The sequence below is a fragment of the Acanthopagrus latus genome, chromosome 15 (genome assembly GCF_904848185.1).
Source record: "Acanthopagrus latus isolate v.2019 chromosome 15, fAcaLat1.1, whole genome shotgun sequence".
Lineage (NCBI taxonomy): Eukaryota > Metazoa > Chordata > Actinopteri > Spariformes > Sparidae > Acanthopagrus > Acanthopagrus latus.
In genome coordinates, this window is record NC_051053.1 from 25,848,512 (window position 1) to 25,867,100 (window position 18,589).

Here is an 18,589-nt window from a genome sequence, read left to right on the forward strand (position 1 = left end):
CCAAACGTCAGTCCTGCTTCCTGTTGTTGCCCTGACGACGTGACGTCACTTCCCGTCCCCCGGCGGAGTTGAGTTTAGTTTCACTTCACTGAGCGTGAGATCATCATGTCACAGCGTCTTCTCTCCACCTGAAGGTTCGTGCGAGACATTTTTTATTTATAACCGTGTGACTCTTGAACGAACTGACGTGACTTGTTGTTCTTGTCAGCGCAGTTTAGCTCCGCTAGAAACAAAAGAAAGACCGAAGGAACGAGCAGAACTGGAGCTGAATCAGAGGTTCAGTGTGTGTTGAGGTGACAGTTTCACTTGTGTGGGTCTGACTTAAGTGTGGGCCACATGTTAAAGTCTTCAAGTCTTATTTTACCTCTAAACGTTGTTTTTATTCCCAAGATATGATGTCATTACTGTACAGAACTGCAGCCCCACCCACCGAGAAAGTATTGCAAAATAACGGCAATGACTGGAAGTCACGTCATATCATTCTCAGTTATTAAGTGATTATTATTATTATTATTTAGCTGTTTTATTAACCTTGACATGGGGGACAAACGTACAACATCTAAACTGCTTGACAGTGGTTTACTTTTAAGTTGTTATGTTAATATTTATTTGTGTAAGGAGCAATATTCTAAATAATCTAGTGTGTGGTTCTTTGACCTTAAATGTTCAGCTGCTAGGACATGATGTCATCTCTGTTTGTCGGTCAACATTTGAGGTGATGAGGGCGGCACATGACCAGGATGTATGTCTTATCAACCTATGACCTTATTGATAAAAATAATAATATTTATAATAATGTAACAAACAGTTTACATATTTAGTTTCATCACACACATCACACAGTTGAGAGTCACAGCAAAGGTCAGTCCTGCCTGCTGAGATACGAATCACAAAACAAAAGGTGAAACACCTGAAAACAAAGGAGAAGAAATGGAGGAGGGACGGAGGACAGCGTGTTCTTTAGTGTTTAACGGTATGAGATTGTAAAACGTTTGTCTTTTAACTGCTTCAGAAACACTGCAAGAAGTTTACAGGAGCTCAGAGAAAGAAAAAAAAGAAGTTAAAAACTACCTGACAGGTTATATGACAACAAAAATATAAGAAACACTCTCACAATATAATAAATATGTACAATGAACTCTGTAGGTATAATTTGCATTATTATCTGTACCATCTAATTATTCCACAACAAGGTCACCAGGTAAAAAAAAAGATGTATAGTTAACTGAACATAATTTATGGTAAAATAATGTGTATGGCTCCATATTGTACTTAAAAAAATACACTAAACTGTTTGGTCAAAAGGTTTTTACAGTTTAATCAGAACAACTTGAATATCACTGAAGCATCAGGCACAAACCGTCATGATGTAACGCGACAACGAGAAGAAGAAAAATCAGGAAAAGGAAATGAAACCTGAGTAATTTAGAGACTTACGTTAAAACACAGTTGAAGCTTTGAATTACAGTAAAGTGACACTGACATGGTTTATTCTGAAAGGCCACTTACACATGTACTGTGTAACAGCCTTTACTATGTTGATGATAAATAGTGAAATTAAATACAAACAGCAGGCGTCAAATAATCATTGAATAGTTCCCACCGACCATCGCATCGTACTTTTGCTTGAAATGCTGATGACTGGTGAATATCTGGAACAGGGTCGACACAACAACTAAAATAAAAAAGTTATTTGGGAGTTAAGTTTTACAAAATTTCAAAGGGAATCTGGCTGTGGATGTGAAATCTGCAGCCACAGACGAGATTATTGATTTTGGATCATCAGACTAACTGCAGCTGCGTCCTCTGACTGGATTCAGTCGACTGGGGGGGAAAACAGGAACATTTAAGATGTTGAGGAGCTTTAAAAAGTCAGGAAAGAGAAGTGGAAAGAGGATCGTGAATGTCTTTTTTTTTACATGAGACACTGCAGCTCAACAACAGCTGAGGAGGAGAAGTATTTACAGACGTTTTATATCGACATGAACTAACAAACTTCAGTCAGCTACACAAAAAGGATTTCTCTCATCACATGTAACTGTTACCTCAAGTTGTACTCATACTAGTGGAAGGAACAGTGTACGTTTGATAGAGCTGTGACTGGAGATAACCTGTGTTTATTAGGTGACTAATAGTAATTATGGGAAATATCATGTGATCTCTCTGTGCAGGTGTTTGTGTGCAGGTGTGTCCTCAGCTATGAATCAGTGTGAGCAGACTCCCTCTAAATCCACTCTGTGTGGGGAACATGACGGCTGGACCAAAGCTCAGAGGTGAGATCTGACTGTTAATGACTCTATATAACATATAAATCAGTGTCTTTAATCACTCCATGATTATTCACACTTCCATTGTGTTGAAGCCCAGAACAGCAGCACCCACCTGACTCACCTGCACCTGAATCTGATCACAGCTGTGTGACCGTGATGAGCGACGTGTCGATGGAGCCTCCTCTAGCTTTTAGGAAATCTGACGCTGGAAGGTAAAAAGTTCAAACTGAGAAGGCGCAATCCTATTTCCAAGTTTAACCCCTTCCCCACAGAAGAGAGTTACAAGTGGTTTAAACTCCCCAGTATGTAATGAGAAGAACCTTCAAGACCCTCGTATGTCACTGGATGTCGTCTGTTGCGTTCATGTAAACAGACATGATGGGACATTTCTGATCAGCCGTCTTCAGCTGTGGCGATCTTGGAATAATCAAATTGTTATTAGCCATTTGTCAGATGGAGATAGAAACACACGGACACTCACAATTCCTTCACAACATCACGCTATCAAGTTATCACATAACTACTACAGCCATTAGTGGTGCTGTACATGCTAACATTAGCAACCTGTGCTCCCATCTGTGTTAAATTTCAGGCATCTTATGCCATTGAACTATGTGAAGATGCAGGATTTACATGCACAAATCAGCTGTAACAACATAATGCCAGCTGGCTTGTTGTGAACGTTATCTGAACTTGACACTTGCTGAATCCACGTACTTGCGCAATCCTAATGTTTTAGTATCGGTGTAAGTTATCTCCAGTCAGAGCTCTTTGTGTTTATCACATGTCTATTAGTAATTACAAGAACTAATGTGTGATCTCTCTGTGCAGGTGTTTGTGTGCAGGTGTGTCCTCAGCTATGAATCAGTGTGAGCAGACTCCCTCTAAATCCACTCTGTGTGGGGAACATGACGGCTGGACCAAAGCTCAGAGGTGAGATCTGACTGTTAATGACTCTATATAACATATAAATCAGTGTCTTTAATCACTCAATGATTATTCACACTTCCATTGTGTTGAAGCCCAGAACAGCAGCACCCACCTGACTCACCTGCACCTGAATCTGATCACAGCTCTGTGACCGTGATGAGCGACGTGTCGATGGAGCATCCTCTAGCTTTTAGGATATCTGACGCTGGAAGGTAAAAAGTTAAAACAGACAGTGACACTAAGTTTCTATCCAGTATCCAAACTTTACCCCTAACCCCCCTAAAAACAGAGTTAGTTGGGGTTGAAATCTCGCCTATGAAATGGGACAACCCTGAGATCTAGGAGCTAGAGAACCTTGCATCCAAATATCCCTACATGGACCTTTATCTTGTGTTGTGGACGGACGTGATGTGAGCTACTTCTTCATGATTCCTCCACAGAGTCAACAAGGAGGACTCAGAGGTTCAGCATCAGACACACCTGGACTCCATACTTACGGTCTGTACATTAAATCTGCTTTTACATCTGTACTGTTGACAATAATCTAAATGCTTTAGGACTCTTCAGGACAGTTTATTATCAGTCTGTCCAACATGAATCTAATCTTTTGGTCCTTGTCTCGTTCTCTAATCTCATCAAGACGCTGGAGGAGAACATTGTCACTTTTGTGAAGAGCGAGCTGAAGAAGATCAAGAGTGTTCTGAATCCAGATTACCCAGAATGCTTAGAGAGTCAGAGGGAGGATAAGGAGGTGTTGGACGCTGAAGATGAAGAGCAGAAGAGTAAGAGCAGAGAGGCATTTCTAAAGATCGCACTGCACTTCCTGAAGAGCATGAAGCAGGAGGAGCTGGCTGACTGTCTGCAGAGCAGTAAGACGATTTCTGTTTCCAGTATTTAGTGCTAAGGAAGCGTAAAGGAAAAGATACAATGACTTTACAGTAAATGTCTTTAGTAAAAGTTTCTAACCATCAACCCTCTTTCCAAGTTGTTGTTCTGACTTGAGAAGGCAGTCAAGTAAATTGTCCCACCAGTTAAGTATTTTCTTGTTCTTTTGTTTGTTCAGGATATCCTGTTCCAGTTTGTTTCCAGCGTAAACTTAAATCCAGCCTGAAGGAGAAGTTCCAGTGTGTGTATGAGGGAATCGCGAAAGCAGGAAACCCGACGCTTCTGAATCAGATCTACACAGAGCTCTACATCACAGAGGGAGGGACTGCAGAGGTCAATAAACAAAATGAGGTCAGACAGATTGAAACCGCATCCAGGAAACCAGACAGAACAGAAACAACAATCAGACATGAAGACATCTTTAAACCCTCACCGGGAAGAGGTCAGCAAATCAGAACAGTGATGACGAAGGGAGTGGCTGGCATCGGGAAAACAGTCTTGACGCAGAAGTTCACTCTGGACTGGGCTGAAGACAAAGCCAACCAGAACATACAGTTCACATTTCCATTCACTTTCAGAGAGCTGAATGTGCTGAAAGGGAAACAGTACAGCTTGTTGGAACTTGTTCATCATTTCTTCAGTGAAACCAAAGAAGCAGGAATGTGCAGGCTTGAAGAGTTCCAGGTTGTGTTCATCTTTGACGGTCTGGATGAGTGTCGACTTCCTCTGGACTTCGACCACAATCAGATCCTGACTGATGTTACAGAGTCCACCTCGGTGGATGTGCTGCTGACAAACCTCATCAGGGGGAAACTGCTCCCCTCTGCTCGCCTCTGGATAACCACACGACCTGCAGCAGCCAATCAGATCCCTCCTGAGTGTGTTGACATGGTGACAGAGGTCAGAGGGTTCACTGACCAACAGAAGGAGGCATACTTTGTGAAGAGATTCAGGGACAAGAAGCAGGCCAGCAGAATCATCTCCCACATCAAGACATCACGAAGCCTCCACATCATGTGCTACATCCCAGTCTTCTGCTGGATCACTGCTACAGTTCTGGAGGATGTGTTGAAGACCAGAGAGGGAGGAGAGCTGCCCAAGACCCTGACTAAGATGTACATCCACTTCCTGGTGGTTCAGTCCAAACGGAAGAACGTGAAGTATGCCAGAGGAGCTCTGACGGATCCACACTGGAAAACAGACAACAGGGAAACGATTGAGTCTCTTGGAAAACTGGCTTTTGAGCAGCTGCAGAAAGGCAACTTGATCTTCTATGAATCAGACCTGACAGAGTGTGGCATCGATATCACAGAAGCCTCATTGTACTCAGGAGTGTTCACACAGATCTTTATAGAGGAGAGTGGGCTGTACCAGGACAAGGTATTCTGCTTCGTCCATCTGAGCGTACAGGAGTTCCTGGCTGCTCTTCATGTTCATCAGGCATTCATCAACTCTGGAGTCAATCTGCTGTCAGAACAAGCACCATCCTCCCCAAAATACAACTCTGCAGAACCACACTTCTATCAGAGTGCTGTGGACAAGGCTTTACAGAGTCTAAATGGACATCTGGACTTGTTCCTCCGCTTCCTCCTGGGTCTGTCACTGGAGACCAATCAGAAACTCCTGCGAGGCCTGCTGACACAGACGGGTAGTAGTTCACAGACCGGTGAGGAAACTGTCCAGTACATCAAGAAGAGGATCAGTGAGAATCTGTCTGCAGAGAAAAGCATCAATCTGTTCCACTGTCTGAATGAACTGAATGATTGTTTTCTAGTGGAGGAGATCCAACAGTACCTGAGATCAGGAAGTCTCTCCACAGAGAAACTATCTCCTGCTCAGTGGTCAGCTCTGGTCTTCATCTTACTGTCCTCAGAAAAAGATCTGGACGTGTTTGACCTGAAGAAATACTCGGATTCAGAGGAGGCGCTTCTGAAGCTGCTGCCAGTGGTCGAAGCCTCCAACAAAGCTCTGTAAGTAGAGAGATCATTGAATTTATTTGTCTAATTTTAAATACAATGCCAAATTTATTTTTCCTTCTCTTCAGACTGAGTGGCTGTAACCTCTCAGAGACAAGCTGTGAAGCTCTGTCTTCAGTTCTCAGCTGTGAGTCCTCTTGTCTGAGAGAGTTGGACCTGAGTAACAACAACCTGAAGGATGCAGGAGTGAAGCTGCTGTGTGCTGGACTAAAGAGTCCACACTGTACACTGGAACGGCTCAGGTCAGGATTCAGTAAATTTCAGTAAAGTAAATTTTGTGCCATGAGGAAGAATCAGAAAAATACCTGGATGTTATCAAATTGTTTGATTTCATGGTTTGGGGTGTGTGCCATGTTCTATATTCTCTCTGTCTTTGTATGTTTTTTTTCTTTTTCCCTCTTTAGCATATTTGTCTGTGGTCTTCCTTCACTTTTTGTCAGTTTGTTTTCTGTGTTTTCACATTGGTACTAGAGGCCTGTTTTGCTCCTTCTGTCTCAGCTGCATTGTTGCTTCTGTCCTGTGTGTCATTCTAGTTTATACTCAATTCTACTCTTGTTTTATGTTGCATGCCTTTGTTGTTTAGATTTCAGTTTAATGTTGAGTAAGCTCTCTTTTTGTTTCTTGAAGCTGCCCTGACTCTTGCATTTGGGTTGTGACCAGGAAAAATATCAGTAATGATGTTAATGGGATCTCACAGTAACTTTTCAGAACTGTGTTGTGTTTACAGGCTGTCAGGCTGTCTGATCACAGAGGAAGGCTGTACTTCTCTGGCCTTAGCTCTGAAATCCAACCCATCCTGTCTGAAAGAGCTGGACCTGAGCTACAATCATCCAGGAGACTCGGGAGTGAAGCTGCTGTCTGATGGACTGAAGGATCCACACTGGAAACTGAACATTCTCAGGTATGAAGTCTTGTGTTTAATTATTAATGTTCTTTCTGAACCTCCCTCTGAACAACAACCCCTTTTTTGTTTGTCCATTATCAGTGTTGGGGGAGTTACTCAAAAATAGTATTACTTTTTCATTACCTCTCTCCTCCTTTCAGGGTGGAGCCTGGTGGAGTCCAATGGTTGAGAGCAGGTCTGAAGAAATGTAAGTGTGTTCTTAACCCTCTGGGGTCTGGGGTACAATTGGCCGTTAAGTTACATGTAACTACTTACATTTATATGCAAGCAATGCCTCAGAATCAGCTCTCCCTCAGCTCCTTCCAGCTCAAGGAAGAGCTGCACTGTCTGCTGCACATTCAGCAGTTGTTTTGACTCATTAAACAAAAAATTGACTACACTACACACTAAACACACTACACCAAAGACTACACAACACACTAACTATACACTCCAAACACGCTAAATGTCACATCTCAAAACTCGCTATTGCTGTCTCTGTCACCGTCACTCTCTGCCGCCATCCCTCCAACAGCTTCCCCCGTTCCTCAGCAACCAAATCACATGGTTTGCCATATAATTTTGTGATTGGTTGGTGTGGTGCCTTTTCCACCAATAGGAAAGGGGGTGTCACATGATTTTTTTGCTTACAAACACTTCCTGCTTGCAGACGCTTTCGTGAGAAAAGCCCATTTTTATTGTTTCTTCCTGCACCAAACGCACAGCAAACATGATGGCAATGTTAGGGGAAAAGTGTAGCGGACATTATTCATACTAAGTACGGTTTTACTTGGCCTATCAACACGATTTAAAAACTGGTATATAGTGATATATATGTGATTTGGATGTGTCAGCGCATTAATCGACCTCAGAGGGTTAATTTCGATTCATGTGAACAGATCCGCTACAAAATGTGATGTCACTCATTCAAACATCTGATGTCAATAATTAAACAGATGAATAACTGCAGCTGTGTCTTGTTTCTCAATCAGATTCCTGTGAACTCACAATCGACATAAATACAATAAACAGAAAGATCAAACTGTCTGACGACACCAGGGAGGTGATCAACGTGGAGGAGGAACAGTCATATCCCGATCATCCGGACAGATTCGACTGGTGTCAGCTGCTGTGTACAACTGCTCTGACTGGTCGCTGTTACTGGGAGGCAGAGTGGAGGGGACATGTTGATATATCAGTGAGTTACAGAGGAATCAACAGGAGAGGAATCAGATATGACTGCAGGTTTGGAAGGAATGATCAGTCGTGGAGTCTGGAGTGCTCTGTGGACGGTTACCATGTCTGGCACAACAACGCAGGAACATCCTCCTCCTCCTCCTCCTCCTCCTCCTCCTCCTCTGTCTCTAACAGAGTAGCAGTGTATGTGGACTGTCCTGCTGGAACTCTGTCCTTCTACAGAGTCTCCTCTGACTCACTGATCCACCTCCACACATACAACACCACGTTCACTGAACCTCTTTATCCTGGATTTGGGTTCTGGGCTGGCTGGTCTGGTTCAGTGCGTCTGTGTTCCCTGTCAGAGGAAAGTGCAGAAGCCAAGTGAAGAAATCTGTTTTTTCTGGTGATCGATTTCTAAATCTGATCTAAATATTTTCCTCTGCTGTGTTTGACTTGAGAACTGGTGTGAAAAAAGTTTTGCCAGGATAATCTCAATCTGTTATATTTTTAACTTTATTTAATGTGATCTTATTTTTTTGTTGGTAGGCATGAAGAGTTTTAAGGATTTAATTCAGAGCCTTTGTTGTTGCCTATAACATAGATAAATACAGTCTATGTAAGCTCCTCCTGGACCACAGAATGAAGCCTGATAACATGGGATGTGTGATTTAATGCTGTTATCACTGTGGGGTGAAAACAACAGTTTAATGTGTTTTAATGGTCATGATATGTACATGTATATGTATATGCTAAGCTATGTTTTAGCCTTCTGTAACTTGCACATTGTGTTATAGATATATTATGTGAGCTGAGCTTTTAAAACAATCATCGACTTGAAAATGATTTTAAACTGACAAACATCATGAGTGTGATTGATGACACTCCCTGTGATCGATTTACTTGTGTGGGCCACATGTTCACACCTTCACATCTAAACGTTGTTTAAAGTCTTATTTCACCTCTAAACTTTGTTTTTATTCCAACTGTGTTGTGTTATTGAATACAGAATCTCATCCTCGCCCGTGGAGAAAGTGTTGCAGAATAACTGCAGACAAAGTGAACCAGAACATACAGTTCACATTTCCATTCACTTTCAGAGAGCTGAATGTGCAGAAAGGGAAACAGCACATCACTTCTTTTAATGAAACCAAAGAAGCAGGAATGTGCAGGTTTGAAGAGTTCCAGGTTGTGTTCATCTTTGACAGTCTGGACGAGTGTCGACTTCCTCTGGACTTCAGTCACCATCAGATCCTGTCTGATGTTACAGAGTCGATGTGCTGCTGACAAACCTCGTCAGCGGGAAACTGCTTCCCTCTGCTCGCCTCTGGATAACCACACGACCTGCAGCAGCCAATCAGATCCCTCCTGAGTGTGTTGACATGGTGACAGAGGTCCTGGATATTTTTGGGGAGAGACAAGAGTTTTTGATCAAATGTTAAAATGTCAAATGTCTTTCATAATCATATGTGAAACAGCTTGGGACTAAAAGAAAGTTAAATGTAATTGTGGGGATGTGAAACTACGGAGCCTCTAAAGGGTCATTTAAGTTTTTATTTATTTATTTTTAAGAAACCAAGAGAAAGAACGTTTTTTCAAGATAAATAAAGTTTTTTTTTTTTTTTTATTCAAACTAACTGAGGAAAAAAAACCAATCTATCACGGTGTGGTGACGCGCTGGTCAGTTTCATCACCTGCAGCATCACGTCAAAAAAACAAAACAACAAACGTCAGTCCTGCTTCCTGTTGTTGCCCTGACGACGTGACGTCACTTCCCGTCCCCCGGCGGAGTTGAGTTTAGTTTCACTTCACTGAGCGTGAGATCATCATGTCACAGCGTCTTCTCTCCACCTGAAGGTTCGTGCGAGACATTTTTTATTTATAACCGTGTGACTCTTGAACGAACTGACGTGACTTGTTGTTCTTGTCAGCGCAGTTTAGCTCCGCTAGAAACAAAAGAAAGACCGAAGGAACGAGCAGAACTGGAGCTGAATCAGAGGTTCAGTGTGTGTTGAGGTGACAGTTTCACTTGTGTGGGTCTGACTTAAGTGTGGGCCACATGTTAAAGTCTTCAAGTCTTATTTTACCTCTAAACGTTGTTTTTATTCCCAAGATATGATGTCATTACTGTACAGAACTGCAGCCCCACCCACCGAGAAAGTATTGCAAAATAACGGCAATGACTGGAAGTCACGTCATATCATTCTCAGTTATTAAGTGATTATTATTATTATTATTTAGCTGTTTTATTAACCTTGACATGGGGGACAAACGTACAACATCTAAACTGCTTGACAGTGGTTTACTTTTAAGTTGTTATGTTAATATTTATTTGTGTAAGGAGCAATATTCTAAATAATCTAGTGTGTGGTTCTTTGACCTTAAATGTTCAGCTGCTAGGACAGGATTTAAGTGACAGAGCTGACATGATGTCATCTCTGTTTGTCGGTCAAAATTTGAGGTGATGAGGGCAGCACATGACCAGGATGTATGTCTTATCAACCTATGACCTTATTGATAAAAATAATAATAATAATATAATATTTATAATAATGTATTTATTTATTTTTAGAGCACCTTTAAAAACAGTTTATGATTTTGATGATTTACCTCACACACAGTTGAGAGTCACAGCAAAGGTCAGTCCTGCCTGCTGAGATACGAATCACAAAACAAAAGGTGAAACACCTGAAAACAAAGGAGAAGAAATGGAGGAGGGACGGAGGACAGCGTGTTCTTTAGTGTTTAACGGTATGAGATTGTAAAACGTTTGTCTTTTAACTGCTTCAGAAACACTGCAAGAAGTTTACAGGAGCTCAGAGAAAGAAAAAAAAGAAGTTAAAAACTACCTGACAGGTTATATGACAACAAAAATATAAGAAACACTCTCACAATATAATAAATATGTACAATGAACTCTGTAGGTATAATTTGCATTATTATCTGTACCATCTAATTATTCCACAACAAGGTCACCAGGTAAAAAAAAAAGATGTATAGTTAACTGAACATAATTTATGGTAAAATAATGTGTATGGCTCCATATTGTACTTAAAAAAATACACTAAACTGTTTGGTCAAAAGGTTTTTACAGTTTAATCAGAACAACTTGAATATCACTGAAGCATCAGGCACAAACCGTCATGATGTAACGCGACAACGAGAAGAAGAAAAATCAGGAAAAGGAAATGAAACCTGAGTAATTTAGAGACTTACGTTAAAACACAGTTGAAGCTTTGAATTACAGTAAAGTGACACTGACATGGTTTATTCTGAAAGGCCACTTACACATATACTGTGTAACAGCCTTTACTATGTTGATGATAAATAGTGAAGTGTCATATTGTGTCCATCATACTTCACTAATCTCTGTGTTAAAAATAGAACAATATTATTTAACTGTGGAGTTAAAACATCATCTTAACATTAATATGAAACAAAAAAATCAATCTAATATCTTTCCTGTGTGAAAAGAATATATCAGTTGTTTTTTTTCTTCAGGCTTTTCTTTCAGAGCCTCTAAATAAAATATTTTTTCCTAATTTATATTATTTCATTTATATTATTTACTGTTTATGTGGCCACCAACTAAACTCCCTGACAATTTATTGTATTTATGACAATCATCTGCCAAAGTAACCTTCACTTGTATGATCTGCTTAAAAACGGACTCTGTAGAATCGCGTTAGAAATATTAAAACGTGTCACACATTCTACCGTAAATACAAACAGCAGGCGTCAAATAATCATTGAATAGTTCCCACCGACCATCGCATCGTACTTTTGCTTGAAATGCTGATGACTGGTGAATATCTGGAACAGGGTCGACACAACAACTAAAATAAAAAAGTTATTTGAGAGTTAAGTTTTACAAAATTTCAAAGGGAATCTGGCTGTGGATGTGAAATCTGCAGCCACAGACGAGATTATTGATTTTGGATCATCAGACTAACTGCAGCTGCGTCCTCTGACTGGATTCAGTCGACTGGGGGGGAAAACAGGAACATTTAAGATGTTGAGGAGCTTTAAAAAGTCAGGAAAGAGAAGTGGAAAGAGGATCGTGAATGTCTTTTTTTTTAGATGAGACACTGCAGCTCAACAACAGCTGAGGAGGAGAAGTATTTACAGACGTTTTATATCGACATGAACTAACAAACTTCAGTCAGCTACACAAAAAGGATTTCTCTCATCACATGTAACTGTTACCTCAAGTTGTACTCATACTAGTGGAAGGAACAGTGTACATTTGATAGAGCTGTGACTGGAGATAACCTGTGTTTATTAGGTGACTAATAGTAATTATGGGAAATATCATGTGATCTCTCTGTGCAGGTGTTTGTGTGCAGGTGTGTCTTCAGCTATGAATCAGTGTGAGCAGACTCCCTCTAAATCCACTCTGTGTGGGGAACATGACGGCTGGACCAAAGCTCAGAGGTGAGATCTGACTGTTAATGACTCTATATAACATATAAATCAGTGTCTTTAATCACTCAATGATTATTCACACTTCCATTGTGTTGAAGCCCAGAACAGCAGCACCCACCTGACTCACCTGCACCTGAATCTGAACACAGCTGTGTGACCGTGATGAGCGACGTGTCGATGGAGCCTCCTCTAGCTTTTAGGAAATCTGACGCTGGAAGGTAAGTTTAACCCCTTCCCCACAGAAGAGAGTTACAAGTGGTTTAAATTCCCCAGTATGTAATGAGACGAACCTTCAAGACCCTCGTATGTCACTGGATGTCGTCTGTTGTGTTCATGTAAACAGACATGATGGGACATTTCTGATCAGCCGTCTTCAGCTGTGGCGATCTTGGTATAATCAAATTGTTATTAGCCATTTGTCAGATGGCGATAGAAACACACGGACACTCACAATTCCTTCACAACATCACGCTATCAAGTTATCACATAACTACTACAGCCATTAGTGGTGCTGTACATGCTAACATTAGCAACCTGTGCTCCCATCTGTGTTAAATTTCAGGCATCTTATGCCATTGAACTATGTGAAGATGCAGGATTTACATGCACAAATCAGCTGTAACAACATAATGCCAGCTGGCTTGTTGTGAACGTTATCTGAACTTGATACTTGTTGAATCCACGTACTTGCACAATCCTAATGTTTTAGTATCGGTGTAAGTTATCTCCAGTCAGAGCTCTTTGTGTTTATCACATGTCTATTAGTAATTACAAGAACTAATGTGTGATGTCTCTGTGCAGGTGTTTGTGTGCAGGTGTGTCCTCAGCTATGAATCAGTGTGAGCAGACTCCCTCTAAATCCACTCTGTGTGGGGAACATGACGGCTGGACCAAAGCTCAGAGGTGAGATCTGACTGTTAATGACTCTATATAACATATAAATCAGTGTCTTTAATCACTCAATGATTATTCACACTTATATTGTGTTGAAGCCCAGAACAGCAGCACCCACCTGACTCACCTGCACCTGAATCTGAACACAGCTGTGTGACCGTGATGAGCGACGTGTCGATGGAGCCTCCTCTAGCTTTTAGGATATCTGATGCTGGAAGGTAAAAAGTTAAAACAGACAGTGACACTAAGTTTCTATCCAATATCCAAACTTTACCCCTAACCCCCCTAAAAATAGAGTTAGTTGGGGTTGAAATCTCGCCTATGAAATGGGACAACCCTGAGATCTAGGAGCTAGAGAACCTTGCATCCAAATATCCCTACATGGACGTGATGTGAGCTACTTCTTCATGATTCCTCCACAGAGTTGACAAGGAGGACTCAGAGGTTCAGCATCAGACACACCTGGACTCCATACTTACGGTCTGTACATTAAATCTGCTTTTACATCTGTACTGTTGACAATAATCTAAATGCTTTAGGACTCTTCAGGACAGTTTATTATCAGTCTGTCCAACATGAATCTAATCTTTTGGTCCTTGTCTCGTTCTCTAATCTCATCAAGACGCTGGAGGAGAACATTGTCACTTTTGTGAAGAGCGAGCTGAAGAAGATCAAGAGTGTTCTGAATCCAGATTACCCAGAATGCTTAGAGAGTCAGAGGGAGGATAAGGAGGTGTTGGACGCTGAAGATGAAGAGCAGAAGAGTAAGAGCAGAGAGGCATTTCTAAAGATCGCACTGCACTTCCTGAAGAGCATGAAGCAGGAGGAGCTGGCTGACTGTCTGCAGAGCAGTAAGACGATTTCTGTTTCCAGTATTTAGTGCTAAGGAAGCGTAAAGGAAAAGATACAATGACTTTACAGTAAATGTTGTTCTGACTTGAGAAGGCAGTCAAGTAAATTGTCCCACCAGTTAAGTATTTTCTTGTTCTTTTGTTTGTTCAGGATATCCTGTTCCAGTTTGTTTCCAGCGTAAACTTAAATCCAGCCTGAAGGAGAAGTTCCAGTGTGTGTATGAGGGAATCGCGAAAGCAGGAAACCCGACGCTTCTGAATCAGATCTACACAGAGCTCTACATCACAGAGGGAGGGACTACAGAGGTCAATAAACAAAATGAGGTCAGACAGATTGAAACCGCATCCAGGAAACCAGACAGAACAGAAACAACAATCAGACATGAAGACATCTTTAAACCCTCACCGGGAAGAGGTCAGCAAATCAGAACAGTGATGACGAAGGGAGTGGCTGGCATCGGGAAAACAGTCTTGACGCAGAAGTTTACTCTGGACTGGGCTGAAGACAAAGCCAACCAGAACATACAGTTCACATTTCCATTCACTTTCAGAGAGCTGAATGTGCTGAAAGGGAAACAGTACAGCTTGTTGGAACTTGTTCATCATTTCTTCAGTGAAACCAAAGAAGCAGGAATGTGCAGGCTTGAAGAGTTCCAGGTTGTGTTCATCTTTGACGGTCTGGATGAGTGTCGACTTCCTCTGGACTTCGACCACAATCAGATCCTGACTGATGTTACAGAGTCCACCTCGGTGGATGTGCTGCTGACAAACCTCATCAGGGGGAAACTGCTTCCCTCTGCTCGCCTCTGGATAACCACACGACCTGCAGCAGCCAATCAGATCCCTCCTGAGTGTGTTGACATGGTGACAGAGGTCAGAGGGTTCACTGACCAACAGAAGGAGGCATACTTTGTGAAGAGATTCAGGGACAAGAAGCAGGCCAGCAGAATCATCTCCCACATCAAGACATCACGAAGCCTCCACATCATGTGCTACATCCCAGTCTTCTGCTGGATCACTGCTACAGTTCTGGAGGATGTGTTAAAGAACAAAGAGGGAGGAGAGCTGCCCAAGACCCTGACTAAGATGTACATCCACTTCCTGGTGGTTCAGTCCAAACGGAAGAACGTGAAGTATGCCAGAGGAGCTCTGACGGATCCACACTGGAAAACAGACAACAGGGAAACAATTGAGTCTCTTGGAAAACTGGCTTTTGAGCAGCTGCAGAAAGGCAACTTGATCTTCTATGAATCAGACCTGACAGAGAGTGGCATCGATATCACAGAAGCCTCATTGTACTCAGGAGTGTTCACACAGATCTTTATAGAGGAGAGTGGGCTGTACCAGGACAAGGTGTTCTGCTTCGTCCATCTGAGCGTACAGGAGTTCCTGGCTGCTCTTCATGTTCATCAGGCATTCATCAACTCTGGAGTCAATCTGCTGTCAGAACAAGCACCATCCTCCCCAAAGTACAACTCTGCAGAACCACACTTCTATCAGAGTGCTGTGGACAAGGCTTTACAGAGTCTAAATGGACACCTGGACTTGTTCCTCCGCTTCCTCCTGGGTCTGTCACTGGAGACCAATCAGAAACTCCTGCGAGGCCTGCTGACACAGACGGGTAGTAGTTCACAGACCGGTGAGGAAACTGTCCAGTACATCAAGAAGAGGATCAGTGAGAATCTGTCTGCAGAGAAAAGCATCAATCTGTTCCACTGTCTGAATGAACTGAATGATTGTTCTCTAGTGGAGGAGATCCAACAGTACCTGAGATCAGGAAGTCTCTCCACAGAGAAACTGTCTCCTGCTCAGTGGTCAGCTCTGGTCTTCATCTTACTGTCCTCAGAAAAAGATCTGGACGTGTTTGACCTGAAGAAATACTCGGATTCAGAGGAGGCGCTTCTGAAGCTGCTGCCAGTGGTCGAAGCCTCCAACAAAGCTCTGTAAGTAGAGAGATCATTGAATTTATTTGTCTAATTTTAAATACAATGCCAAATTTATTTTTCCTTCTCTTCAGACTGAGTGGCTGTAACCTCTCAGAGACAAGCTGTGAAGCTCTGTCTTCAGTTCTCAGCTGTGAGTCCTCTTGTCTGAGAGAGTTGGACCTGAGTAACAACAACCTGAAGGATGCAGGAGTGAAGCTGCTGTGTGCTGGACTAAAGAGTCGACACTGTACGCTGGAAACTCTCAGGTCAGGGTTCAACAAGACTGAATAGTGCAGTAACCTTCCCAGCCTCTTAGTACTCAGAATATGAGACTTTATGTTGTTTTGTGTGTTTGCAGGCTGTCAGGCTGTCTGATCACAGAAGAGGGCTGTGGTTTTCTTGCATCATCTCTGAGAGCAAACCCGTCTCATCCGAGAGAGCTGGACCTGAGCTACAATCATCTCGGAAAATCAGGAGTGGAGATACTCTCTGCTGGACTGAAGGATCCAAAATGGAACCTGGACACTCTCAGGTATGAAGAGGTCTCCTGCAGCCACAGACAGTCAGTCTGTGGAAAACTGGTGATTTGATCAGATTTGAGAAACCAAACCTTGCAGGAAATTGACTTACACTCTTTTTTTTTTTGTTTAATGTTGAGTCCCTGAAGGGTGGGTATTATTTAGTTAAGCTGGAATCTTTTGTAGTGAATGACAAACTTCTGTGTCACTTCCATGTTTCCATGCTTGAAAGAGGTTATGCTTGTTCTTTCAGGGTGGAGCCTGGTGGAGTTGAATGGTTGCAACCAGGGCTGAAGAAGTGTAAGTGTCTTTTTTAGTCACTCCAAGTTTCTGATGTCATCATCACACTGGTGGTAAAAGACCAGATCAGGGATCAATAACTGCAGCTTTGTTGTTTCTTCCTCCATCAGATTTCTGCGAACTCAAGCTCGACACAAACACAGTGAACCAAAAGATCGAACTGTCCGACAACAACAAGCTGATGTCCCATGTGGAGGAGGATCAGTCGTATCCCGATCATCCAGACAGATTTGACCACTGGCCTCAGCTGCTGTGTAGTAATGGTCTGACTGGTCGCTGTTACTGGGAGGTGGAGTGGAGCGGCAGAATCCACATAGCGGTGACTTACAGAGGAATCAGCAGGAAAGGAAACGGACACGAGTGCTTGTTTGGGAGGAACGATCAGTCGTGGAGTCTGGTCTGCTCCGATACTATCGGTTACTCCGTGTGGCACAATAACAAATCCACATACATCACCACCTCCGCCCCCTCCTCCGGCTCCGACAGAGTAGCGGTGTACATGGACCATCCTGGCGGCACGCTGTCGTTCTACAGAGTCTCCTCTGACTCACTGATCCTCCTCCACACCTCCAACACCACGTTCACAGAACCTCTTTATCCTGGGTTCAGGTTCTGGTCGGACAGGCCTGGTTCCTCAGTGGCTCTGTGTTCTCTGTAGAAGACCATCAATCTCTCAGTGGTTTTAAGAGTAGTCGGAGCAGGTGAGGGGACCTGAGCTGGACTGGACAAATATCTTGAACTTGTGTTGTATCTTTATTTAAAGTCTCTGACTATATGTTTCCAGTCAGTCAGTTAGTTTCAGTATATATTTATCACCCTTCAGTCCGTTACACTAGTTATTGTTTGAATATTGTGGTCATGTTTACTTCATTAAGAGAGTTTGTCTGGTTTGAACGGTTCATTCATGGATGGATCCGATCATGCAGTTACATATTCGCCTATTGAGCTACGCAATTCTCAGAGCAGAGTGGTGAGAATTAAAATGTTATTTACTTATTTATTGTTTTTTTTAAATGTATGCCCATCTCCATGTCAGTATCCCCTTTGCTGCCTTAACAATGCAACTCTTTCCCTGTTGTGGGACTCATAAAGGAATATGTTATCTCATCTCATCTCTTTGCTGATTGGTGTTTGGTGGTATGTGCAGAAAGAAGCATGAGAGCCAGTTACAAACAACAAAACTGAAATATGTCTTTGCTTTAACACAAACAATTAAGTGAAGATAAACAACTAAATGAACCTGCAGGTGCCAAACCCTGCAAAAATTCTTGATTATCACAGACACTGTCTGTGTGGGGATATGTGTCGTGGGACCTGGCAACCCAACCCAGAAAACAGATGAAGAGGAAGAAATGTGCTTCTCACTCAATTACAGTCTTTCACATATTTTCACATACTTCTTCTATTACTTAATGAACCTGTTCAGCCAGGCTGCAGGGCAATAAAAAGAAGCAAAGAAATCTCAAAACAGATCTGGCTGGCATTTTCTGGCTGATAATGAAAGTTATTATGATGAACCAGTTTGTGTTCCCCACCTTTCTTAAGCCAAGTTTCAA

General features: G+C 42.2%; 2 protein-coding genes and 2 long non-coding RNA genes across 7 annotated transcripts; 2 read left to right on the top strand and 2 right to left on the bottom strand.

The window, feature by feature from the left end:
* Window positions 1–6: 6 nt before the first annotated feature.
* Window positions 7–13,694, bottom strand: LOC119033896. 2 transcript variants are annotated; one of them, XR_005079420.1, is made up of 5 exons: window positions 13,567–13,694; window positions 12,673–12,756; window positions 2,591–2,687; window positions 2,392–2,475; window positions 7–128 (listed from the first exon to the last, which is right to left on the bottom strand). It is a non-coding gene; the product is annotated as an uncharacterized LOC119033896 (long non-coding RNA). The 2 variants fall into 2 exon arrangements; XR_005079419.1 differs by lacking the exons at window positions 12,673–12,756; window positions 13,567–13,694 and having other exon boundaries at window positions 2,591–3,095.
* LOC119033890 (NLR family CARD domain-containing protein 3-like) lies at window positions 62–8,747 on the top strand. Of its 3 annotated transcripts, XM_037124472.1 has the most exons (13): window positions 62–134; window positions 2,172–2,213; window positions 2,244–2,273; window positions 2,363–2,482; window positions 3,102–3,203; window positions 3,293–3,412; window positions 3,641–3,698; window positions 3,841–4,069; window positions 4,264–6,055; window positions 6,130–6,303; window positions 6,789–6,962; window positions 7,106–7,152; window positions 7,937–8,747. In XM_037124472.1, the coding sequence occupies exons 2-13, from the start codon at window positions 2,200–2,202 to the stop codon at window positions 8,506–8,508; spliced, it is 3,432 nt and encodes a 1,143-aa protein (XP_036980367.1). In that variant the 5' UTR covers window positions 62–134; window positions 2,172–2,199; the 3' UTR covers window positions 8,509–8,747. The 3 variants fall into 3 exon arrangements, with proteins under 3 accessions (XP_036980367.1, XP_036980365.1, XP_036980366.1); XM_037124470.1 differs by having other exon boundaries at window positions 2,172–2,273; XM_037124471.1 differs by lacking the exon at window positions 62–134 and adding an exon at window positions 953–973 and having other exon boundaries at window positions 2,172–2,273.
* On the bottom strand, window positions 9,232–9,970 carry LOC119033897. Its single transcript, XR_005079421.1, has 2 exons — window positions 9,815–9,970; window positions 9,232–9,517 (listed from the first exon to the last, which is right to left on the bottom strand). It is a non-coding gene; the product is annotated as an uncharacterized LOC119033897 (long non-coding RNA).
* LOC119033891 (NLR family CARD domain-containing protein 3-like) lies at window positions 11,022–18,140 on the top strand. Its single transcript, XM_037124473.1, has 11 exons — window positions 11,022–12,554; window positions 12,644–12,763; window positions 13,347–13,448; window positions 13,538–13,657; window positions 13,862–13,919; window positions 14,062–14,290; window positions 14,442–16,233; window positions 16,308–16,481; window positions 16,574–16,747; window positions 16,987–17,033; window positions 17,144–18,140. The coding sequence occupies exons 1-11, from the start codon at window positions 12,481–12,483 to the stop codon at window positions 17,689–17,691; spliced, it is 3,438 nt and encodes a 1,145-aa protein (XP_036980368.1). The 5' UTR covers window positions 11,022–12,480; the 3' UTR covers window positions 17,692–18,140.
* The last annotated feature ends 449 nt before the right edge of the window (window positions 18,141–18,589 follow it).

Bases quoted from the DNA above. Each gene is read 5' to 3' on its own strand.
- LOC119033890 (XM_037124470.1), top strand. From the start codon at position 2,200: ATGAATCAGTGTGAGCAGACTCCCTCTAAATCCACTCTGTGTGGGGAA. The intron at 2,274-2,362 runs GTGAGATCTGAC...ATTGTGTTGAAG, and splicing joins GGCTGGACCAAAGCTCAGAG to CCCAGAACAGCAGCACCCAC. The intron at 7,153-7,936 runs GTAAGTGTGTTC...TTTCTCAATCAG, and splicing joins GAGAGCAGGTCTGAAGAAAT to ATTCCTGTGAACTCACAATC.
- LOC119033891 (XM_037124473.1), top strand. From the start codon at position 12,481: ATGAATCAGTGTGAGCAGACTCCCTCTAAATCCACTCTGTGTGGGGAA. The intron at 14,291-14,441 runs GTAAGACGATTT...TTGTTTGTTCAG, and splicing joins GGCTGACTGTCTGCAGAGCA to GATATCCTGTTCCAGTTTGT. The intron at 16,234-16,307 runs GTAAGTAGAGAG...CCTTCTCTTCAG, and splicing joins GAAGCCTCCAACAAAGCTCT to ACTGAGTGGCTGTAACCTCT.